Source organism: Temnothorax nylanderi, unplaced genomic scaffold, assembly GCF_030848795.1.
Source record: "Temnothorax nylanderi isolate EJ_2023f unplaced genomic scaffold, tnyl_v1.0 TNYL_tig0119_pilon, whole genome shotgun sequence".
NCBI classification, from domain to species: domain Eukaryota; kingdom Metazoa; phylum Arthropoda; class Insecta; order Hymenoptera; family Formicidae; genus Temnothorax; species Temnothorax nylanderi.
Window position 1 is genome coordinate 462,204 of NW_027249181.1, and position 19,591 is coordinate 481,794.

Sequence of the window (19,591 nt, forward strand, 5' to 3'; positions counted from 1 at the left end):
TCTCTTTCTCCCCTCTTCTCTCGCTCTTTCCTTCTCTTTTCTTTTCTTTTTCTAATCGCGTATATTCCAGCGTGTAAAAACGCGCAGGTGTATTATCGTTGCCATAAATAGGATCATATCATGCACCATAGTACGTAATTTACCAGACGTTATAATCGCGGGTGCGGCGCGCGTCACGATTACACCGAGAGTGACTGATAGCGCGAGTCGAGAATCGCCCCATTCCGAAAGCCAGAGAGACCAGACTCCTCGACCAGATTACCCGCGATATGCAAAGAAAAGTCACTAACCCGCTCGCAAATAAGCCGCCTTAGGTGAGGTCCGTATCGGCCGGTCGTCGTAGGACTTCTACGACGGCATCGTCGACGACGACGACGACGACGATAACGACGGCGTCGTAGATATAGCACGTCGTGATTAATCCGCGACGCTTTTTACTGGCGCGGAGATACTCGCCGCGGCGCGCGGCGCGCGGCGCGCGGCGCGGCGAGTTAATTAGCCCCGTCGGGAATCCCGTAGCGCGCGGATCGAGAAACGGCGTGCGCATCTTTCGCTAATTAACGTCTCAATCGCCGGATCTCATTGCGATCAGTAAAACGCCGAATACAACCGCGCCGCAATCATCCCGCAACAATCGTTACGGCGACGTAACTCCGCGATGTAACGCCGCGATAACTGGCAACGACCGCTCGTGCTGCGCTCGTAAAAGTCACCGGGCTCGCCGGAATAATGGAGCGACGTTTTAACACGGCCGGCCGGCTCGCTCGCCACGAGCGCCGATTTTTACCACCAGATATTTGAATTCGTCGTGCTGTGAGTTATGTTCTCCAACATTGCCGGAAGTTATTCCGCGTCGCGAATGTATGACGACTATAAAATTTTCACGAGCGCTATTGTGATTTGGGAACCTCAGGAAATTGGATTTTGACCGTTCTCTGCACGGAGAGATTAGGATATATTATTAAATTCAACTACGTAATACGAAAGTATATTAAAATCGTTTTATTCGTATCTCTTATTCGTATCATAATAAGTTAATATAAACGAAATATTATATATATTGAGGCGATTATAAAGCAAAAGTTAAATGCTTCAGCACAGCCAGTACTCCTTTGCGTGTTCTAACGATGCGAATATTAAATACGTCGGCGATTAATCTCGTCTCTTGCATGCTCCGACCGCTAATTTTCCATCCGCTTTAACTAAAGTTCCATTAAAGGCTCTCTCTCTCTCTCTCTCTCTCTCTCTCTCTCTCTCTCTCTCTCTCTCTCTCTCTCTCGCCCTTCGTCTCCTTGCCTTCGCTCTTTGCGGCGCGTATTCGCCAAAAGGGTTTAAGGTTAAGAGGGTCGGCCGTTAAAAAAGAAAGCAAAAGAGGAGCAGCGGATCCTTGAGAATCCTACCGCAGCTGCCAGTCATCATCGGTGCAAGAAACGTTGTACGCGTGTTCCACGTCTAAAACCATTTCGACGAAAGGTCGGGAAACAGGACCGGAGGTTGTTAGACCGTTGACAAGGTACAACGCGGCCCGTAATGACGCAGCTGGATATATGCAATCGCTCGTTATCCCGCGCATTTTTCGATGACTTTTGCTACTCGCTGTTTTACCCGAATTTCGGACGCAAAAATATTCTGTGCGTGGCGCGTATTACGATTTGCATATTCATGTTTGTGTCACCAATTTGCATAGCTAACAACGAAATGTACACCTCGCGGTGTCTCACCTACGTAGATTGTTTTTGTGTTTCATGAATAAAACAGAATTTTCTCTTTTGTTCGCAAGTAACATAAAAATTACATTTTAAACGTATATTATCTCTATTTCTTTCGAAACGTGACTTGGTACTTGATAAAAACTTTATATTAACTCTACACCTTAGTTTTTCTCTTTTTTTCACGTATAATTTTATTTAATCCCAAATTTTTAAAATCTGTAATTAACGGTTCTTTATTTGAATAGAAAGATATGTTACAAGATACAAATCTCGATCAAAAGGTGCGACGGTGTAATTTTCTCATCAATTAAGCGCATTTATTCACTGGAACGCATTTATTTTCTTTCCTGCAACCCTTTTAGAACTTGCAAAACAAACTTTTCCAACATTAATTTAATTTTATAAACGATAATGATGAAAATTTCCGTTGGAATTATGGAATTACAAATTTATGTTGCTGTGCGTTACGGTTTATTTTACAAACAGATTTTATTTGATGATATAACATATTCCCAACGTTCAAATTTGCGAGTAAATACATATCTGTAAACATTTGTGTTATACGAATCGCTAAACAATAATTTTCTCGTATTTCCACAATAATTCAATAGAAATATTGAATCATCATTTGTTGCAACACATGGCGTATTTTATCGGTATTTTGGAATTACACGAAGTATATTATTTGATTATTGCGTAGTTATAATTTTATTAAAAGTTACCACGATATGATTTCATTAATATTGCTTTTAATCCTCTACCGATTAATAATAATAGTGTGGCAAATTATTATTTCATGAATCTAGGAAGTTAATAAAACAGAATTGCGTTGTATCTATATTACTGAATATTTTACAAAGTTTACGTATAAAGGTCGTCGTTCAAAATCACTGTCGATTCTATAAAATGTCGCGAGGTAACTATCGGCGAACTTGAGACTGTCTTCGCGGCCGATGTTTTCCAAACTCTCGTGTTTTCCTTTCGAAAGAGAGTACATTACCAGCCGACGACACGCGTACCTATCTAACATCTGCCGTGCACGCGTAAATATTACCGATTTATTTACGGTAACCAAGAAGGGGTTGCATCGTGCTCCTGGATTCGATCTTTAACAGAACGAGAGAGAGAGGAGGAATGCACTCTCAGTGCAGGCACCAGACGCGATCTGTTTAGTGCGTGCCGTCTATCGGAGGCACAATTTCCGGGTAAATTTAGATACGCTTCGAGAGTCTAAGTTCCTGTGTACAATATTATGTACGATATTGTTAAATCTCCATTATAATATATACATAAATTATACAATTAATATTATAAGGCTATCGTTTTATTTTTGCATTGTATTTTATTGATCGTATTTAATTATTTTGCAATAATATTAATTGCAAAATGATTTTTGCTTCAATAACACTTTGTCAATATATTCTGGAGAGTCCGAAATCTTTTCCCCAATCCTTTACAAAACACATGAATCAAATTTTATTCACAGAATATAAAGTTCGGTAACATACGCTGAAAACTCAGTAGGAATCTTAATGCACCTCATCAGTCATGATGAATTGGGGATGAGCCCCGCTGACACGCCAGATGCATCACTGGCAGCGAATGTGTTAAACAGATTTGTTAGCCGTGCGAGTAAATCTATTAAATCCCAAAGGTAAGAGGTTGTGAATCCTTCGAGGGGAATGCAAACCGGAAGCGCGAATTCAATTTTTTTCCAGACTACCTTGGAAGATAAAAAGTAAAACGAAGCGTCGAGAGTGTGTGGAACACTCGCTTGGCGACACATCGTATGCCGCATAATGCATAAAAGCGATTTATTCTAGGAGCACACTCAGCTTTCATAGTTCCCAGTAACCGTGTCAGTTTACGTGAGGGAAAGAGAGAAAGGGAGAGAGAGAGAGAGAAGGGGGAGAAGATAGAGAGAGGAAAGAGAAAGTTTCTCTTCGAGTTCCGTACCGTTTATCAGAGTTTGCATTTTTCTATACGCTGCTGGTAGCACATTCTTTCGCCCGAACGATTTGTCATTACTCTATATAGCGTTACGGTATATACACGCAACTTTAACTACCCCAATCCTTACTCTCTCTCTCATTCCTTCGCGAATCTCTCCCTTTTGTCCAGTAGCAAATCGTAATGCTCATAGTAATTTTGAACCACTCTTATAATCCAAAGAATATAGAATAATTATAGTCTATTGAAGAAAATATTCCACGAATAAAAGAATCCTTTCGCGGACTAAAGTACTTATCGTCTTTCTTTTGTGAAAGAAAGCGCGGAAGCTTTCATTGTTATAAAGATGGAGATTTTAACAGTAATGCAATTTTACTTAATCCAATATTTTATTACTTTTATTGTAATCATTACATTTTTTACATTCCCAAATGGCGTCTTTTAATAACAATCTCTTTGCAAGATTTTTTTAAAATTATTATATAACATAATATCCACATTTTTATTTTGTTGGAATAATTATTTATGTCTTACAAGATAGCTTCTTCTTCTATAAATATAAAAATATTTCTAGATATGTGCCGAGAGTTACAGTATTGTCTTCAATATTTTTTTCCCTTATCATCTTCGTCCATCTATCCACGTCTCGTCTTTTACCGATTGCTCGCTACCGGGGTAAGGATTCGATGCGTCGAAGGGGTGGCTGGCGCGCCGCTCTAAGTGCATCGAAATTTATGAACTGTCTTGCTTGCAGCCGCTCCGCCGAGGAACCTTCGATGCCGTTGAAGGATTAATGCTCCGCTTCTCGCCAGGATTTTATGTCGGAAACATGAAAAATGTTCCGCCCGCTTTGCTCGGCGGTAAAATACCACCACCACCACCACCACCACCACCACCACCGTATACGCGCCCCCGCATTAGCGTCTTGCGCCTTCCGCGGATATCCCGCCAGTGCACTTTAAAGCGGCGACCTTCGCCGCGAGAGAGAGAGCAGCTTTAATTGGTTTCGCGAGCGATGCGTGAACGCGTACCAACACGCGCGCGCCACGAAATTGCTTTCTCGCCTGCATTTGCACCCCGAAATTCGATGCGATTTCTCATCGGACGTGCCGGCGCGGCGTCGGATTTAAACTCGCGCGACAGACGCGGACGAGTACGCGTCCGTGGGCTACGCTTGAAAATAAATTGTTGGCTAATTAGTGATTAAAGAGTCAACGACGAGATTAATGACTCTCGGTGAACGCGTCGTCCCGAGGCGTTCGCGTGATCTTGGTTTGTTAGTGCCACTGAAAAACCGTGCAAACGCATCTTTTGCGATGAAGTTAATTTCAGATACATCTAGTTTCAAGCATTCATTAATTTTAACTTTAAACATTACCGGGGCCTATATATTTACGGATATATTTTATTAATAATAATGAATTTTCTTATTATATGATAAAGATTATAGGATAACGAAGACAACATCATAATCATGTCGTAATTTTTCTTCATCATAATATTCTGTGATGTTACTTTACGAAACAACAATAGACGAATGAAAAGAAATTTAATACCAAACGTGATTTTGTACGTATAATATACAACGCGGTATTATAAAATCTACAGTAATTGTACAAAAAGAATTCAACAACTGCTGCTGTGCGGTTTATATACATGTTGCGCAAAGCGAATGTTTGTCGAAGATAATGAAATGCGCTCGTTAAAACATCGTACCTTTTTCGTTCACGCATCGATTACCGGTTGTGTACATGAAAACAGGAAAAAGGGAGAAACAAGAATTTATCGCGCCGGAGTCACCCACCGGCCATGTAAAAAATGATGCAACGGACCGCCCACTGGGACGATCTATCGATCGCGAATCTCCGTCGTAATGAAAAGACGCCCCTGGATGGCTCTTCGAAGTTCCTTGTTCAAAGATCGTCGATCTTCATTGCTGCCACAATGCCGCGAGGATTTTTCTTGCGCGAGACTTTACTCGTACGATGTGAATCGTGTGTTATTGCCGAATAACGCAGAAATATTTGCAAGCATGCAATTTCGTTAAGAATTAAGACATATTTCTGTCTTCTTAGAAATGTCTTGCCCAAAACGACATTATTATCAATTAAACATTTCTTAATCGTAGTAGGAACTATCGAATAGTATCGTAACAACATTTTGAAAATTACACACACATACGTAGAAAGAAGTATAGGTACGTAATAAACGAGAAAAATCTCTAAAATACAAATTTAAACGACGTTCAGATTTTATATTTGGCAGTTAGTCGTGAGCTCTTTCGAAAATAAAAATTCGTCGATATGTGATATTACCAGCGGTTACCTACGACTGAGATTGAGTTCTATTAATATGGCGTGTGAAATGGCTCGGAACCATCGATCGTTGTTATTGTTCTGACGTCGGGGGTTCCTGTTTCCTGTACTTGTGCAGAAATCACTGCTAATTTTAGGCGATGAAACGTAAGACCTGTATTTAGCGCGGCGCGTTTTTTTTTCTTCGGCTTCAACAGTATTACCACATCCTTTCTTCCTTTGATGTGAAGAAATAAACAGAACTAGAAAAGAATCATCGTTGGTCAGTCTAAGCTAAATATTTGTTCGCTTATCGTTGCTAAATTTTACAGCACACAATTTAATATAACATTAAGGCGACGTAAAATTTATGTTTTAAAAAGATTCCTTTAGAAAGCTTTCAACATCGTCTTCGTAATTTCAGCATTGTACTTCTGCATTATATCACGAGCCCTTATTAAAGTATTTCGCAACATAATTGATCGGAGTAATTAAACTTCTCTGTTCGGGATCATTAATCTCGCGTTATCATGAATCAAATAATAATTGACGATGGCATCGTGTAGTCGGCGACGAAAGTGAGCCTGATGTATTTTCGTAAATTAAAGAAGAAGACCCATTGATCAATTGCGCCCAATCAGAATACGATCGCGGATCAAGGACGACGATGACACGACGAGATCGAGAGAACACGCGGATCGAGACAAATGATCCGTCGCCCCGCGAACCGGTTTAGGCGGGTAAAAGTGACGGAGCGTCTCGGATCGAAACTGTATCGATAATCGATCGAGATACCGCGGGGGAATAATAATTTAAAGCCGCCGCCTATAATCGTAAAATAAATCCGTTACGCGTCGCAGCTTGGCCGGAATAAGATTGATCGGTCCTCCGATGCGCCATTGTTGAATGTAATGAAATTTAATTTAATCCACACCGCTATGAATGGCTTGTGACGAAACAGAGAGTTGATGATGCCGCGAATCTTAACGAGAATGTGCCGAGATTGGCTAAGATAACAAATTAATTAGGTTTTTATTTCCCTTCCATCATAAAGTTTGCGTTAAATTATTCACTCCCCAAAAAAGGAAAAAAAGAATGCTGTTCCCATAATTATTTTCCCTAATTTTAAAATCTGAACCAATGTAATGCTAACTACGATACTCATTCTTTTAAAAACTCGTGATATTTCTTTTAATTGTATATTGAAAGAAAATTAAAATTAGACATTTCACGCGAATATCGTAAAATATAGAGCATTTTCTAATTTCTTTTTACAAACATGAAATTTTAAAACGTTATTCAGATTTACAGAAAATTGTCATTAATGGCCATTTCGATTGGTGAGAAATTTATTATTTTTACGAGCTCCGAAATGACAAAATAGCACTTGAATTCGTTCCAGCGGGTTTTTATTTATTTATTTATTTAATCCCGATGCCAGAGAGGTATCCCCAAAATTTCCCCATGGTTTCGTGATGCAAATATCTGATGTGCAAAACGCATTGTTTGAAAAACACGAGCTGTCAAAGCATTGACGGTGATAACTGAAAAAAGCCGGCAACTGTCAGATGAGGAGGATGTTGATGGGACACGCGGAGGAAGACAACGACGAGGGAAGGACACGGCACACAGCGCGCGCGAAGCAGCCCGGGGCATCACGCATGCGTGTTTCTTACGTCTAAGCGCTATCGCTATCCATGCGTGCTCCGAAACGCGCGAGCTCTCCATTCGTGCTCTGTCGGCTTTTGCCATCGAACGTGCCACGTCCTTCCGAGCCGTCTCGCCACCGGCCACTGGACAAAATCCTCTCAAATTCCTCTCTCGCGGACTGTTTCAAGTCCTTGCATTCATGTGTGCTGAATTAAAATAATAATAATTTATTAGTGACAATTGCATGCGAACCGTTTCGCCTTGATCAAACGACGAGTTGATCAAGTCCGCGATGCGATTGAAAGGGTAAAATAAGGGAAAATTGTCGGTGCGACGTCGCGAAGTGACATCCGATCGGCGGTCGCGGGATGCCGGCACGGCGCGCACGGGGAACTTCCGGGGTATCTGGTGAACTGTCGATGGGTCGCCGGTGAAAAAGTGCGCGGTGGATCGGTCAGATGTGACGTTAAGCGACGACAGGGTCATTGCGCTTATTGTTAGTGTGAAGATATAGTCGGAGGCCGATATAGTTGTCTTTTTTTCGGAGGGGCTGACAGCCAGCCGACAAACATGCTGTCGACGGTCCAGTGTCATGGCAATGTACATCGGAATTATCACGTCGTTTACACGGTAAGTCTTCGAAGCCAACAATCGAGATCGTCGCTTACTCTTCGACGTCAAACAATTTATCTTAAACGCCAATAATTTTTGCATGAAAGCGAGATTTGATTTTGTAATAATATCGCAACACGAGATAATCGAGAGTTAATTTAAAAACAGCACAATTCTATGGGTAAAAACTCATGTGAGTATGTGTGAAAAAAGATAGCGTACTGTATAATTTAATGTTAAAAATAATACAATGATTATACGATAAAAGTTATATTTCTGTTTGAGAGAAATCTTATCTGATTAAATCAATATTTTATTTTTGTAATAAAATAATAATATATTTCTTAGACTATATCAAACGAGATTACTTGTAAAATTTTCCAATATACTTTATATATGGATATAGATACAACAAGTTAATAGTTCAGTCATTTAAGGCAGTAAATATGCTTCTTATATTCAGATAGTTTGAAGAAATAAAAATATATAGTAGTTGTGAAAGTATTATGCCATAAAAATGGATGAGCGAATAAAGAATGGGGTAACAATCCGTAATCGAGTAGAATATTCGAGGAAGTAATGTAACGACGATGATGTAAGGTAATGGCGACGGTGTGCTACGTTATTCCGAGAAGTTCCTACATCGTATAACACATTTGAAATAAGAATCGTTTCGATGAAAATTCATGACACACTGCTGACTACAGGAAGAATCGCGAAATATTAAGAATGCTATAAATCGCCGCACACAAATCTTTTTACGAACATCGCTATGGTCGATAAAAACTTTTTGCTCTTTTTTGTAGAGTTATTTGTTTTTATTGAGTTACTTGTTTTTCTTCTCGCAAAAATTCTCACAAAAATTTAGGATATAATTTACGAGCAAAAATATGTAGATTTTTCTTTAATAATTCCTGACAGTTGTCGATATTACATTTCGATGCAGTATTTGAATTATTACTTGCATATATGGAAAGTCGCAACAATATAGGTAACGCTATGCAGTGCGTCCCACTCTTCCCGTATCGGATGTTTATGACAGGCCTTTATCGAAATTGAAGTCGATTTTTCCTTGACGGAAATTAGATGCAAAGTCTGATAATGATATGAAATGTCTAACATTAAACATTAAAAATATATATCTTGCGAATGTAATTTGAAATGACAAATGTATGAATAAAAAAAATAGTTTTTAATTCAATTTAGATTAATTTTTAGTAAACTTTGGTTTAACAAATTCGATTCAAAGACAGATTCAAGACCGAAGACAATCTTCCGAATGGCAATCTTTTATTACGAGAAACTCCTTTATATCTGTTGAAAGACTTCAGTACGATGCAGTTGAGTTGAGGGCATCTTGTGTAAGAAACAATTTAATTTTGGAGTACGTGAGAACATAAAATTTCTTCACTATCGCTGTAAGCCATAAAAGGTTTGCTGATATCACAAAGGAGCGGTCATAATGCAACGTTCAACGGTAATCTTTAACAGGCTGGATCAATTCTCGTCAATTCCTTCTGAAATCCCGTTTATATTGGTTCGGGCCACGGATAAGTATCGAATACATATCGCGACCTCACGGCGCCTTGCGTCACTCATCTATTCTCGTTCGACTTTATCGCCCGGCGCAAAGAACGCGTTCACCCTGGCGTCATGCGGAATTTTAAGATGGCAATTCCATAGACTCGCGGAAAATACGTGGAATCTACCGTTACTCGAATATCGGAAAGACTCTATCCAATCCGAATAGCACGTCTGTCTCCTCTTGCTATAATTCTAAAGGACAATTGCTTTAGTTTTGTTATCGCGTTGATTCAGAAAGACCGTAAAAGCATTGAATGTTGATTTTATTATTTAGTGAAGATATATTTCTTTTCAACTACAATCCATTACATTAACAAAATATCCATATCCATATATCACGAATAAATATGTTACAAATATAAGGTACAGATTTATTATAAATGGAGATTGATCGACCAAAGTTTGCTAAAGAATCACAGTTATTCATGCATTAGTCCAAAAAGTAAAACGGAAAGAAAAGCGAGCACGGATCCGATAGCGCTCGCGATTTAAATAATCTCTGCAGTTCTTTTTAAATCATCTGGCAAATTGCAAACTAAAATATTGCGATCCATCAGCCAGTATTCGCCGATAGCGCAAACATTCTCGACATTGATTTATGAAACTCGTATCACTGTATTCCTACCCAACAACAGATTTCTACCAATGCGTTGCGTCGGTCGATTCCTTCTTTGTTTTCCTTTGTATCGTCGTGTCATTGTCACGCGGGAATATACAAGGGACGAAATCAGGGTTAGATTAAATGAATTGACAACCATCTGGCATATTGCCGAATCATCAGAAGGATAATGAAAAACGATAACATTATATAAAGAAGCAAAGAATAATAAGAAAGAAACGAAAGAAAAGAGGTGAATTATTATCAAAGCAAGACGGTAGGATAACAAATACAAGACTAATGAAAAATACATACATGGACCTATATGTTTACTTTATTATACCTTTGGTTTTATATATTATATATTTATATACTTCATGTAGACTCTTTAATTTGTCATCCTTAACGCTTCGATACGGATATGCTTTCCAATCAGCTTAACGAATCGCCGTTGATCTAGAACAGCTTGACGGAAACGTTCAGGCTCGCAAGGTGCGTCAAATGATTTAAGTTTCCGCCTAACACGTGAAACAACATAGACGAACGCTTGGAAAATGTCGGGAAAAGTTCATAGGGACCCAGGGCGGATTCGCGGCGGGCGGGGTATGCAAAGTCGTTAAAGTGTGTGTTGCTCGGAATTCTTCGGGATGCTCTTTGACCTATTTGATCCGCCATGGGAAACGTACGCGTAGTTTGTAACGTAATACGTAGCTATTAACAATTCTATTTCGGACCCGTTATGGGAAGCATACGTGTGACCTGTAATGTAATATGTACCAATGTATATAATTCCAGCTGTTAACAATTCCACTTTAGTCCTTAATTAACAATTAATCCGCTTCTACGCGTGACCCGAATTTTATTTCGATGTATTTTACGATGCATGAGTATGTTTCGCGTCTGGGAAACGTTAATATACTCTTCAGACTCGGCAATCTGTCAGCTTTCAATTTTTTCAATATGAATTACTTCCGTGTATTTTCAGAGTAGGATTTAATATGACGTTACATAATTAATTATATTATACCATGTAAGATGTATGAGAACTCGCATTCTCTTCCATGAGCAGAGCTGTCAACGATATTGCATCGATCGATCGAGCAATTGCAAAAGAACGATCGAGCGCCGGCGACGGACGAAGACAGGGACATGTCAAGTATACTGAACTGGTTTCTCGACGATGCACTTTGATTCGTCTGTTATGCACAGTAATTGGCTGTGACATTAGGCCCTTTACACGCCTCGCCGAACAAATGGAGGCAAATCGCGGGCGACGTTCTTGTACGGAGTTCCCTCTCGTGTCGAGGCATCAATTAGTGACTCGACGACAAGTTTCTCGTTCACAAATAAACGTCTCTTCTCGGATGCGAAAACTCTGTTCCGTATGATTCTCAATGAAATAATCAGATATCCATGGCCTTCTGTGACTGTTATATTTGATCATATAACGCGATAAGAATATAAAAATTTAGATTTTTTTTCAATATTTTGAACTACTAGACTGAACCAGGGATAGGGTTCCACCATAGAATATTAATGTCGTATTACTTCTATTTATATATTTTAATTTAATAGTAAAATAAAAAAGGTTCAACAACGTTGATGAGTGTACAAACTACTTTGATAATCCTAAAAATAATATAAGATTTAATGAAGATTGGAGAAAATATTAGTGGAATTTCATATTACCGAGAATAATATTTGCAGTCATAAAAGTCCAACGTCGCGAAGTCGTTTGTAAGTCTTCGTTATCGAACGTGAAAACCTCCGCTGGTAGTGCCAACGACCCGCTTTCTGGGCGGTCAGTCAATTCCGTGAAAGAGCATGTGTCGTTAACACGGATCTTCTGGCCACACGCGAACGAAATACGCGAATGCATCTCGTAAACGGCACGTGATTCAATTCTGCTATCGTTGCATTCATCTACGGAGCGTTCCTTGTACGCTACAGGGGTTTTGATATTGCGAGCGACCAGAGTCCAGATCTTCACAGGAAGATCTGGAAACTTTTGTGACTTGCTTTATCTCATCAAAATTGAGCTTTTATTTATTACGAAAACATTTGCGAATTAAAGTTGAAAAATTTTGGTCTAAAATTTTTCTTATGTATGAAATTAACTTTAAAACTTAAAAATGTAGCGCATATTATTTCTCATTTTCTTTAAGTCGAATTTCTATTATATGATGATAATCTTGCTAAAAATTTGTAAAAGGTTCTTACACGTTTTTTCGTGAAAGGATTCCGTTTAGAACGATTCGATTCGTCCGCTTTTAATTTTAATCAGAACTTGGGGAAACACTCGATAACGCGCGTGGTCATACATTGAGAAGACGTAAGTAGTTGGAAACCGTGTTCGTGTTCGTCCTTTTTCCTGCGGCCACACGCGACGGGGGCGATTTACCGCTTCGAAAGTAGGGGGTTTTCAATAGCTGGCGCGAATCCAAAACCCGAATCGAGACTACGATCTGGAACGAGCGAACGATAGCATGCAATCGAGGCTACGAAATTTCCGGTGATCGCATTTCTGCCACGTACTACGGCAGGGATGAACTCGTGGGAGAAAAGAGAGAGAGAAAAAGAACTGTAACTACGACGGTCACATTAGGTTTCATTTATTCACGCTTTACGGAAAAGAGATAAATTGTCCTTTGTAAAACGACTAAAAGGAGGAGATAATTAGTTTTCTATTTAATTATTCCTGTCAATGTAATGTACTGAATTAAGAAGATCGTTGAGAGTTCGTATTAAGAATAATTTAACGTGCACTCATTATCACGAATTGGCTTACAGAATCAGATCAAGATAAGTATATTCCCAAGATGTATACATATTTTTAAATTAAAATAAGTTCGGTCTTGTTGGGCAACGTTTATCTTCACCGAGGAATTATCTCTGTTATCGCTAACGATTTTATTATGCCTAGAAAACAAATGGAGACGAAGCGGTTTGAAATTAAGACACGCTATTAACAACCAGAAACATGAAAGGCTTGAACCGGCGCATTCGCATGGCCGGGTCGAAGGTCAACGATAAAACGGAACTAGAGATAAGCTACGACGGCTCCTTTCGACGGCGCTCTTTACGATCGCTATCGTCCTCTTCTTTACGCCGTATTTACGGCGAGGCTGTGTCATTGAAAAACCATCGAAGTCACGAAGAAATTATACGACGGATGGCGTAAGGAAGAAGGAAGAGAACTCGTAAGAAGAAGAGAGGAGAACGGATAATAAAATGATAGCCGTCGGGCGTTCCGTGCCGACGTGTCGCGTGCGTACATATTTATATCGATGATCGTAAAAGGGCGTCACTTCCTGTGAGATCACTCGCGGATCTTACGGCGGAAAGATGGAAGAAGAATGCATATTTCCCAGAGAACGCCGCGACGACGGATAAAAACCTGACTTGACGTAATCGTCAGCCATTAAGCGAGCACCGTGCAACATGCACAATACGTGTGCATGCGTGCGTATGTATGCACGTGTCCATGTCTCGTCACGTCACGTTTTGCCACGAGGCTTTCGTCACTGGAGTTGACACTAACGTTGCAAAAGTTGTCTTTTCTCGGTATTAGGTGCTCCGATATTGATGAACTAAAAACAGATCTTACGAAACGCTCCGTAATCTAATCTGAAAGGTTTTGCAAAAATATTATCGAAGAAATTGAGGAACTAAAGTCATTTTACGTGATAGCGTAAGCTATACCTCGAATGATGACCTCGACTTTCCGACCGTTCCGATTTTTAAGCACTTTGGCAGAAGTAGTATATAAGTATCATTTTTTCAACGAATCAGGCGCGGAATGTTCCATTTATATTAAAATGCAGCGTTGTATCCCATGTTCGAGATGGTATTTTCGAAGATGGCTTATTTGCAATAAAAATCTAATATGACTTTAGATCTAATTTTCTAATGTAACTTCTGGATTACTTTTGGACTACCAGGACTAGCTGAGTAACTAAGCTTCGAATTAAAGTTTTCTGAAAGTACACGAAAAGTTAAAGAACACATTTATTTGGAACATTAAAGAGTTTAACGATAAACTATGTTCTATTTAGTAAATTTTTCGATTGTTGAACTTTTTAGCATTATGTACTTTTAAGCGACAGTATACTTACTCTGCTAGTTATTACACTTGTGAGTAATCACGCACATACACACACATCTAGGATCATTTGCATAGAAACACGGTGTAATACTTACTGATTGGAATTTACATTCCACACTTCCAATCGGCATCTTGCTACACATCCGCTAACGTAATACGGCGTGACTACGAGCAACCATTGTCATTCCCCGCTCTTTCCTCATTCCAGCGTCACGATCTATTCGCTGTGCAAGAGCTACCCGGAATCTGGGCCCTGCGCAGCTGCGCTCCAATTGATCCCCAATGCGATTCTCGATCGTGACGCTCGATAAAGCATAAGTCAATTAAGTATGGATTAGCCAATCGGATACTATGATATCCGATTGTCGATACCCCTCGCGCGACTCGTTTTTCAACGAGCGTTACACCGATCTTCATATTCCAAGTTAAATGCGGCGTATACTCGGTTAAGTCATATTTATTATCGACGCCGTTAAGAATAATTATCTCTTTTTTCCGTTGGGATTGAACTGTTGCCGATTTCCGTGACGATATTCCGCATAGCATTGGTGCAAAGGTCCCGCTTTATCATATACGCCGTCCAGCATTATTAGCTTCTTCCTGTCCATTAGTTTTGGATCAAACTGCCGTTATGAGTCTTAACTACCAACTGAGATTACTATATAATGCATTGGATTTAGTGCGTACATGAGTGCAGCAAATATTTAGACTGATGTTTTACGGAGTATATACAAGAGAAAAGTTTCTTGTGAAACATCGTAAGCATCAATTAATTTTGAAATTGTATTAAATGAAGTCAGTATTACGTATCAAAAAGTGATTCTATTGCAATTCAAATATATTTTTAAAATAAATTTAAATCGTATAAATAAAATATGCACGATATATTATTAATATTGCAGAGAGAGAAGGGAGGAGGGAGTAGAATCTATATTTACTTCTTTTTATGAATCTGTGAAGTTGGCACAATCTACGAATTTCAAAAATCTACTATAACTAAAAGAAAAGTGCTATTAGAACTCTCAGAATTTTTTTGAAATTTGTAAAATATCGTGTCAACTTCATTTTTTTTTACTTTTATTAACCTTAATATGTAAATTTTACAACAAATTACGCCAATAAATTTGACGAGAAATTCCTTTGGATTACCATGAAAAATGATAAAAGATTAATCCCATCGTAATTCTATTTAATAATTGGACCCATCGCGCGTGGTTAAACGTCGATTTTTCTATTTGACAGTAAAACGCATCCCCAATTACGTATTTCCAATCAAATGCATTGCGCGCATTAATTAGCGATTTAGTTGGTAGAAACATATTTTACGCGATTAAACCAATTAAAGTTTGATGGTCCCGCGCTTATTACCATTCTATAATAATCACCTACGTAACATTACTTGTATAATGTGTTGGATTGCGATGTTAAATCGTTTTAATCTGTAAACTGCAATATTTCAGAAGCGTCTACCAGCATGCCGCAATTTTGCGTGTGGCATTCTGCTGTAGGCGAAATCTAAAAATACTATACGATTTATATCACATTTCCATAATTCACTATTCACGAATGTAAATTTAAACGAAGAGAGGCCCCTCTCCGCCTTTTTTTATAGTCGGAACGAAACGTTATTCGCATTTTTACGCGGTAGATTTAGTAATCGCCCAGTTTTCGCAATCCAGACAGAATTTGGACTCCCAGACAGAGGAGAGCGGCGATATATTCCACCTGCGATATCCCGCCAAGGACATCCTTGTGTTTATCCAGTTACCTAGTCCTGGTAGAACGTGTTTCACCTACGAAGTCTTATAGGTCCTCTTTATGCGATTTATCTTGTCGTAAAATGTCGCCGGTATTTCTTTTGCCTGGAAATTAACGTGTTACATCAAGACGGACGAATTGCCACAAAAGCCTTTAAATGTTCTTTTCAGAAAGCCGTGACGAAACGCAGGTAGCTATATTAAAACAACATTGCATGACTTGCTGCTTTTCCATGCAAATTATCGCGAAGCAAAATTTTACATTCAACGTCTTAATCTAGTATGACATAAAATCGTCTTATTATTAAATTTCTGTTTTTTTTATATAATAAAAATAATAGAAATACATAGTTCGTTATGTTTAAACAATTCTCACAATACATGTTAAAATTTAGATGATAATGAAAGAGTAATCAGTAATAAATTGTTCCTAAAAAATCAATATCTTTATGTTTCTCTTAAACGTGAGAGATTTTCCTTAAAAACACATCTACACGTTATTACAATTTTAACGTAAAAGCTTGACCTAATTACATCGAAAGGGTGCGGTATGTCAAGTACGCGAAGTCATTTCGCACGTGTCACGACACGCTCTCGCCAGAGCCATTTCATCATCCGAAATGAAAATCTTGTTAGAAACACATTAAAAAAATATCCAACGTCGCGACGCAAATCCCCCATTCTCGACGATCTCCCTGCCGGGCTACAAATTAGTAAGTTCAAGCGCGCGTCCGTTACGCGCGAAATGTAGATGTATGTACAAAGTAAATGGCATCGGATAAAATAGCGTGTATATCACCGGGTGGCCTAATTGTATATGGGAGTGGCACATTCGACCCACTCGGCTGTGCTTTTTCCTTATCGGCGATGCGACCGCGCGGAGACGCACGCGGCAACCTAAAGTAATCGGCAACTTAGCGTATCGATAACATCATGTGGAAGGAAGTAAAACCTCGCAAATAGATTGAAATATATTCCAGTTCCATTCTCGTTTCATTAAACGAGGAACAAAGTTTCTCGGGAAAAGCCATTAAGGAAAGATCGATTTCTAATTGGACGATAAAAATTCTCCAAGTTTGCAAACAGCATTTGATACTCGCTGTGTAAAGAAATTTGCGCTGAGGCATTATTTTAATTGAGATGACACCGTCGATTATTTGTAGAACAAATTGCATAAACGAGATATTAATGAAATGACACAAAATATAGGTGTATCTCGCAAACACGCGGACTATGTTACATAGCGACGGATTACGTCAACGTTGCGGCGAGGGATAATTTGGACGTTAAGATAAATTTCATAAGCCCCCGCGTCATCAAAGTCCCATTCACCGGGAGACCGATCTGCGGGATGCCGCGCGCCGCCCGGCACCCGGCTGCTGTGTTGAATAGGTCTACCTACCCTATTTCGAGGGACCGAGTAAATTCCGCGCGCGGGGCAACGTGGCCTAATTATATTTCAAGGGAGTGGCGGCTCAGCGCCACTCTCGGAGGTGTCATCCCTATATACCGGCTTGCGCCGGAAGTTCGCACTTCGCTTCGCGGAGAGGATCCGCGCGGCGCAGGATCGGGCCTGCGTGTAACGTCGGTCGCAACGCCGGCTACGGTCGCCATGGTTACACGTCAAGTTTTCTCATCCCCCTTCCCCCGTGCCCACCCCGCCATGGACCCATCCCGGCCTGCCGGGAGAGATGCAGGCTTTCAACCCTCTGTATATACCCGCAGCGCCGGGGCGGCTCCCGTGCGGCGCAGACGTTCGTTCCGGTTGTCCCAGGTCGCGCGATAAGTCCCGGAAACTATCGTTTCCCGATCGTTTCAAGCGTGTCATCATAGTTTCCTCGTGTCGCGAGGATAGGAAAACGCGAGGTGAGCCGTAAAGGCGGTATCGAGCTGTGTGAGAGGTGGCTCGCTGAGAGAAACGCTCGATGAGTCGAGCGTGACCACGAGAGGGTGCGTACCTTGAAACGCGAATGACCTTGAACGCACACCTGCAAGCCGAAGCCGCGGCAGGTGAATTGATTGGCGTCTGGTAGGGTGGGATCGCGCGAGCTGATCATGCGGCGTGGTTGCGTACGACGCATTGAAGGCTATCCGCTATACGTCACGACAAGTGTACTCGTTTGCGTGTCGAGCTGATAAGAGAGCTGAACTGTGAATTATTAAAAGATTTAGTCGTTAAAACGTGCTACACATTTGCACCGCTGCTAATATTGTAACCAAGCAAATGGCAGTGCAGTCAGAAAGTGCAAGTTAAAGCAATAGAGGTGAACAGAATTTATGTTCTACGTTGTTGATAAGAAGATATATAATATCAGATCTATATAATATTTAATATATATATATATATATATCTGTTATATCTATTATTGTTATGTGACACAAATCTATAATTAAAAGTTTAGAAAAGCTCAGTAAAATAGAAATATAGAATAGTAAAAAGCCTACACTACACATATGACATATACAGGTATATTCAGTACAAAATACAGAAGTGCTCAAATAGTAGTAGTTAGAAAATACCTTCGATTTGATGCAATATTTTGATTTACGTGATCAAAAAGGAGCAAATCGCGTTACATTCATACGACATTTGACCCGGAAGCGGTTCGATGATCCGCGCCGTATCAGAGAAAATCGTTTGGCAAGCGTCACGGTTTTTCGCGGAAGACGGAGGGAAAAAGGAGGAAGAAGAAGAGGCGGTGCCCCCAGTACAGCGAAATGAGTATGGCGCGCCCCACGTTGATACACGTGGCTCGGGACATCTGGAATCCTATATTACTGAGGCAATTAAGATTAGAAATCACACGAGTGCGAAAGGCCTTCTGGGATAATAAACCAAACCGATCGCGTTGGGTCTTGTTGACATTTTTTTAACAAATATTAGCGATGTTGATGAGACAACGATTTATGATTGAAGATTTTTCTGATTGAAGACATTATTGGTATCGAGCAGCACCTGCTTGAGAAAATCGTCAGGAAAATCACGTACACGATCATAAAAACGGAGGAAATTACAAAGAACGGCGATAATGCTATTCTCGAGAAGGAGGAATTCCTTACGATCGATGCAAAATATCACTTGCGTTATTATTACGGGTCAGAACGTTTGACTGATCAAACGCCGACACCATTTGCTTAATGAACGATATATGGAAATTGCGTATTGCATGAAGGCAAACGGAGCACGATCTTGTGCACCGATGACGAGTTCGAACGGCAGCTCGTTATCGCGCGCTTGGCTGCGAGCGAATTGCTGCCGTTGCGGAGACACACGGCAGGATACGGCGAACAACAATTTTAGCGAAACCGAAACGCCACTGCGGGAGGAA

At 40.0% G+C, this 19,591-nt stretch overlaps 1 protein-coding gene across 10 annotated transcripts in view; it reads left to right on the plus strand.

Moving 5' to 3' along the window:
* Nucleotides 1-19,591, plus strand: part of By (focal adhesion protein tensin) — a 172,951-nt gene that overhangs the window by 106,642 nt on the left and 46,718 nt on the right. Inside the window, exon 1 of one of the 10 annotated variants that reach the window (XM_071713041.1) lies at nucleotides 7,680-8,236. The exons of the other annotated variants lie outside the window; for them this stretch is intronic. Coding sequence (XP_071569142.1) covers nucleotides 8,177-8,236 — 60 coding nt within the window. The 5' untranslated portion in view covers nucleotides 7,680-8,176. Of the gene's footprint in view, nucleotides 1-7,679; nucleotides 8,237-19,591 lie in introns of those variants that run through there. 10 annotated transcript variants of the gene reach the window in all.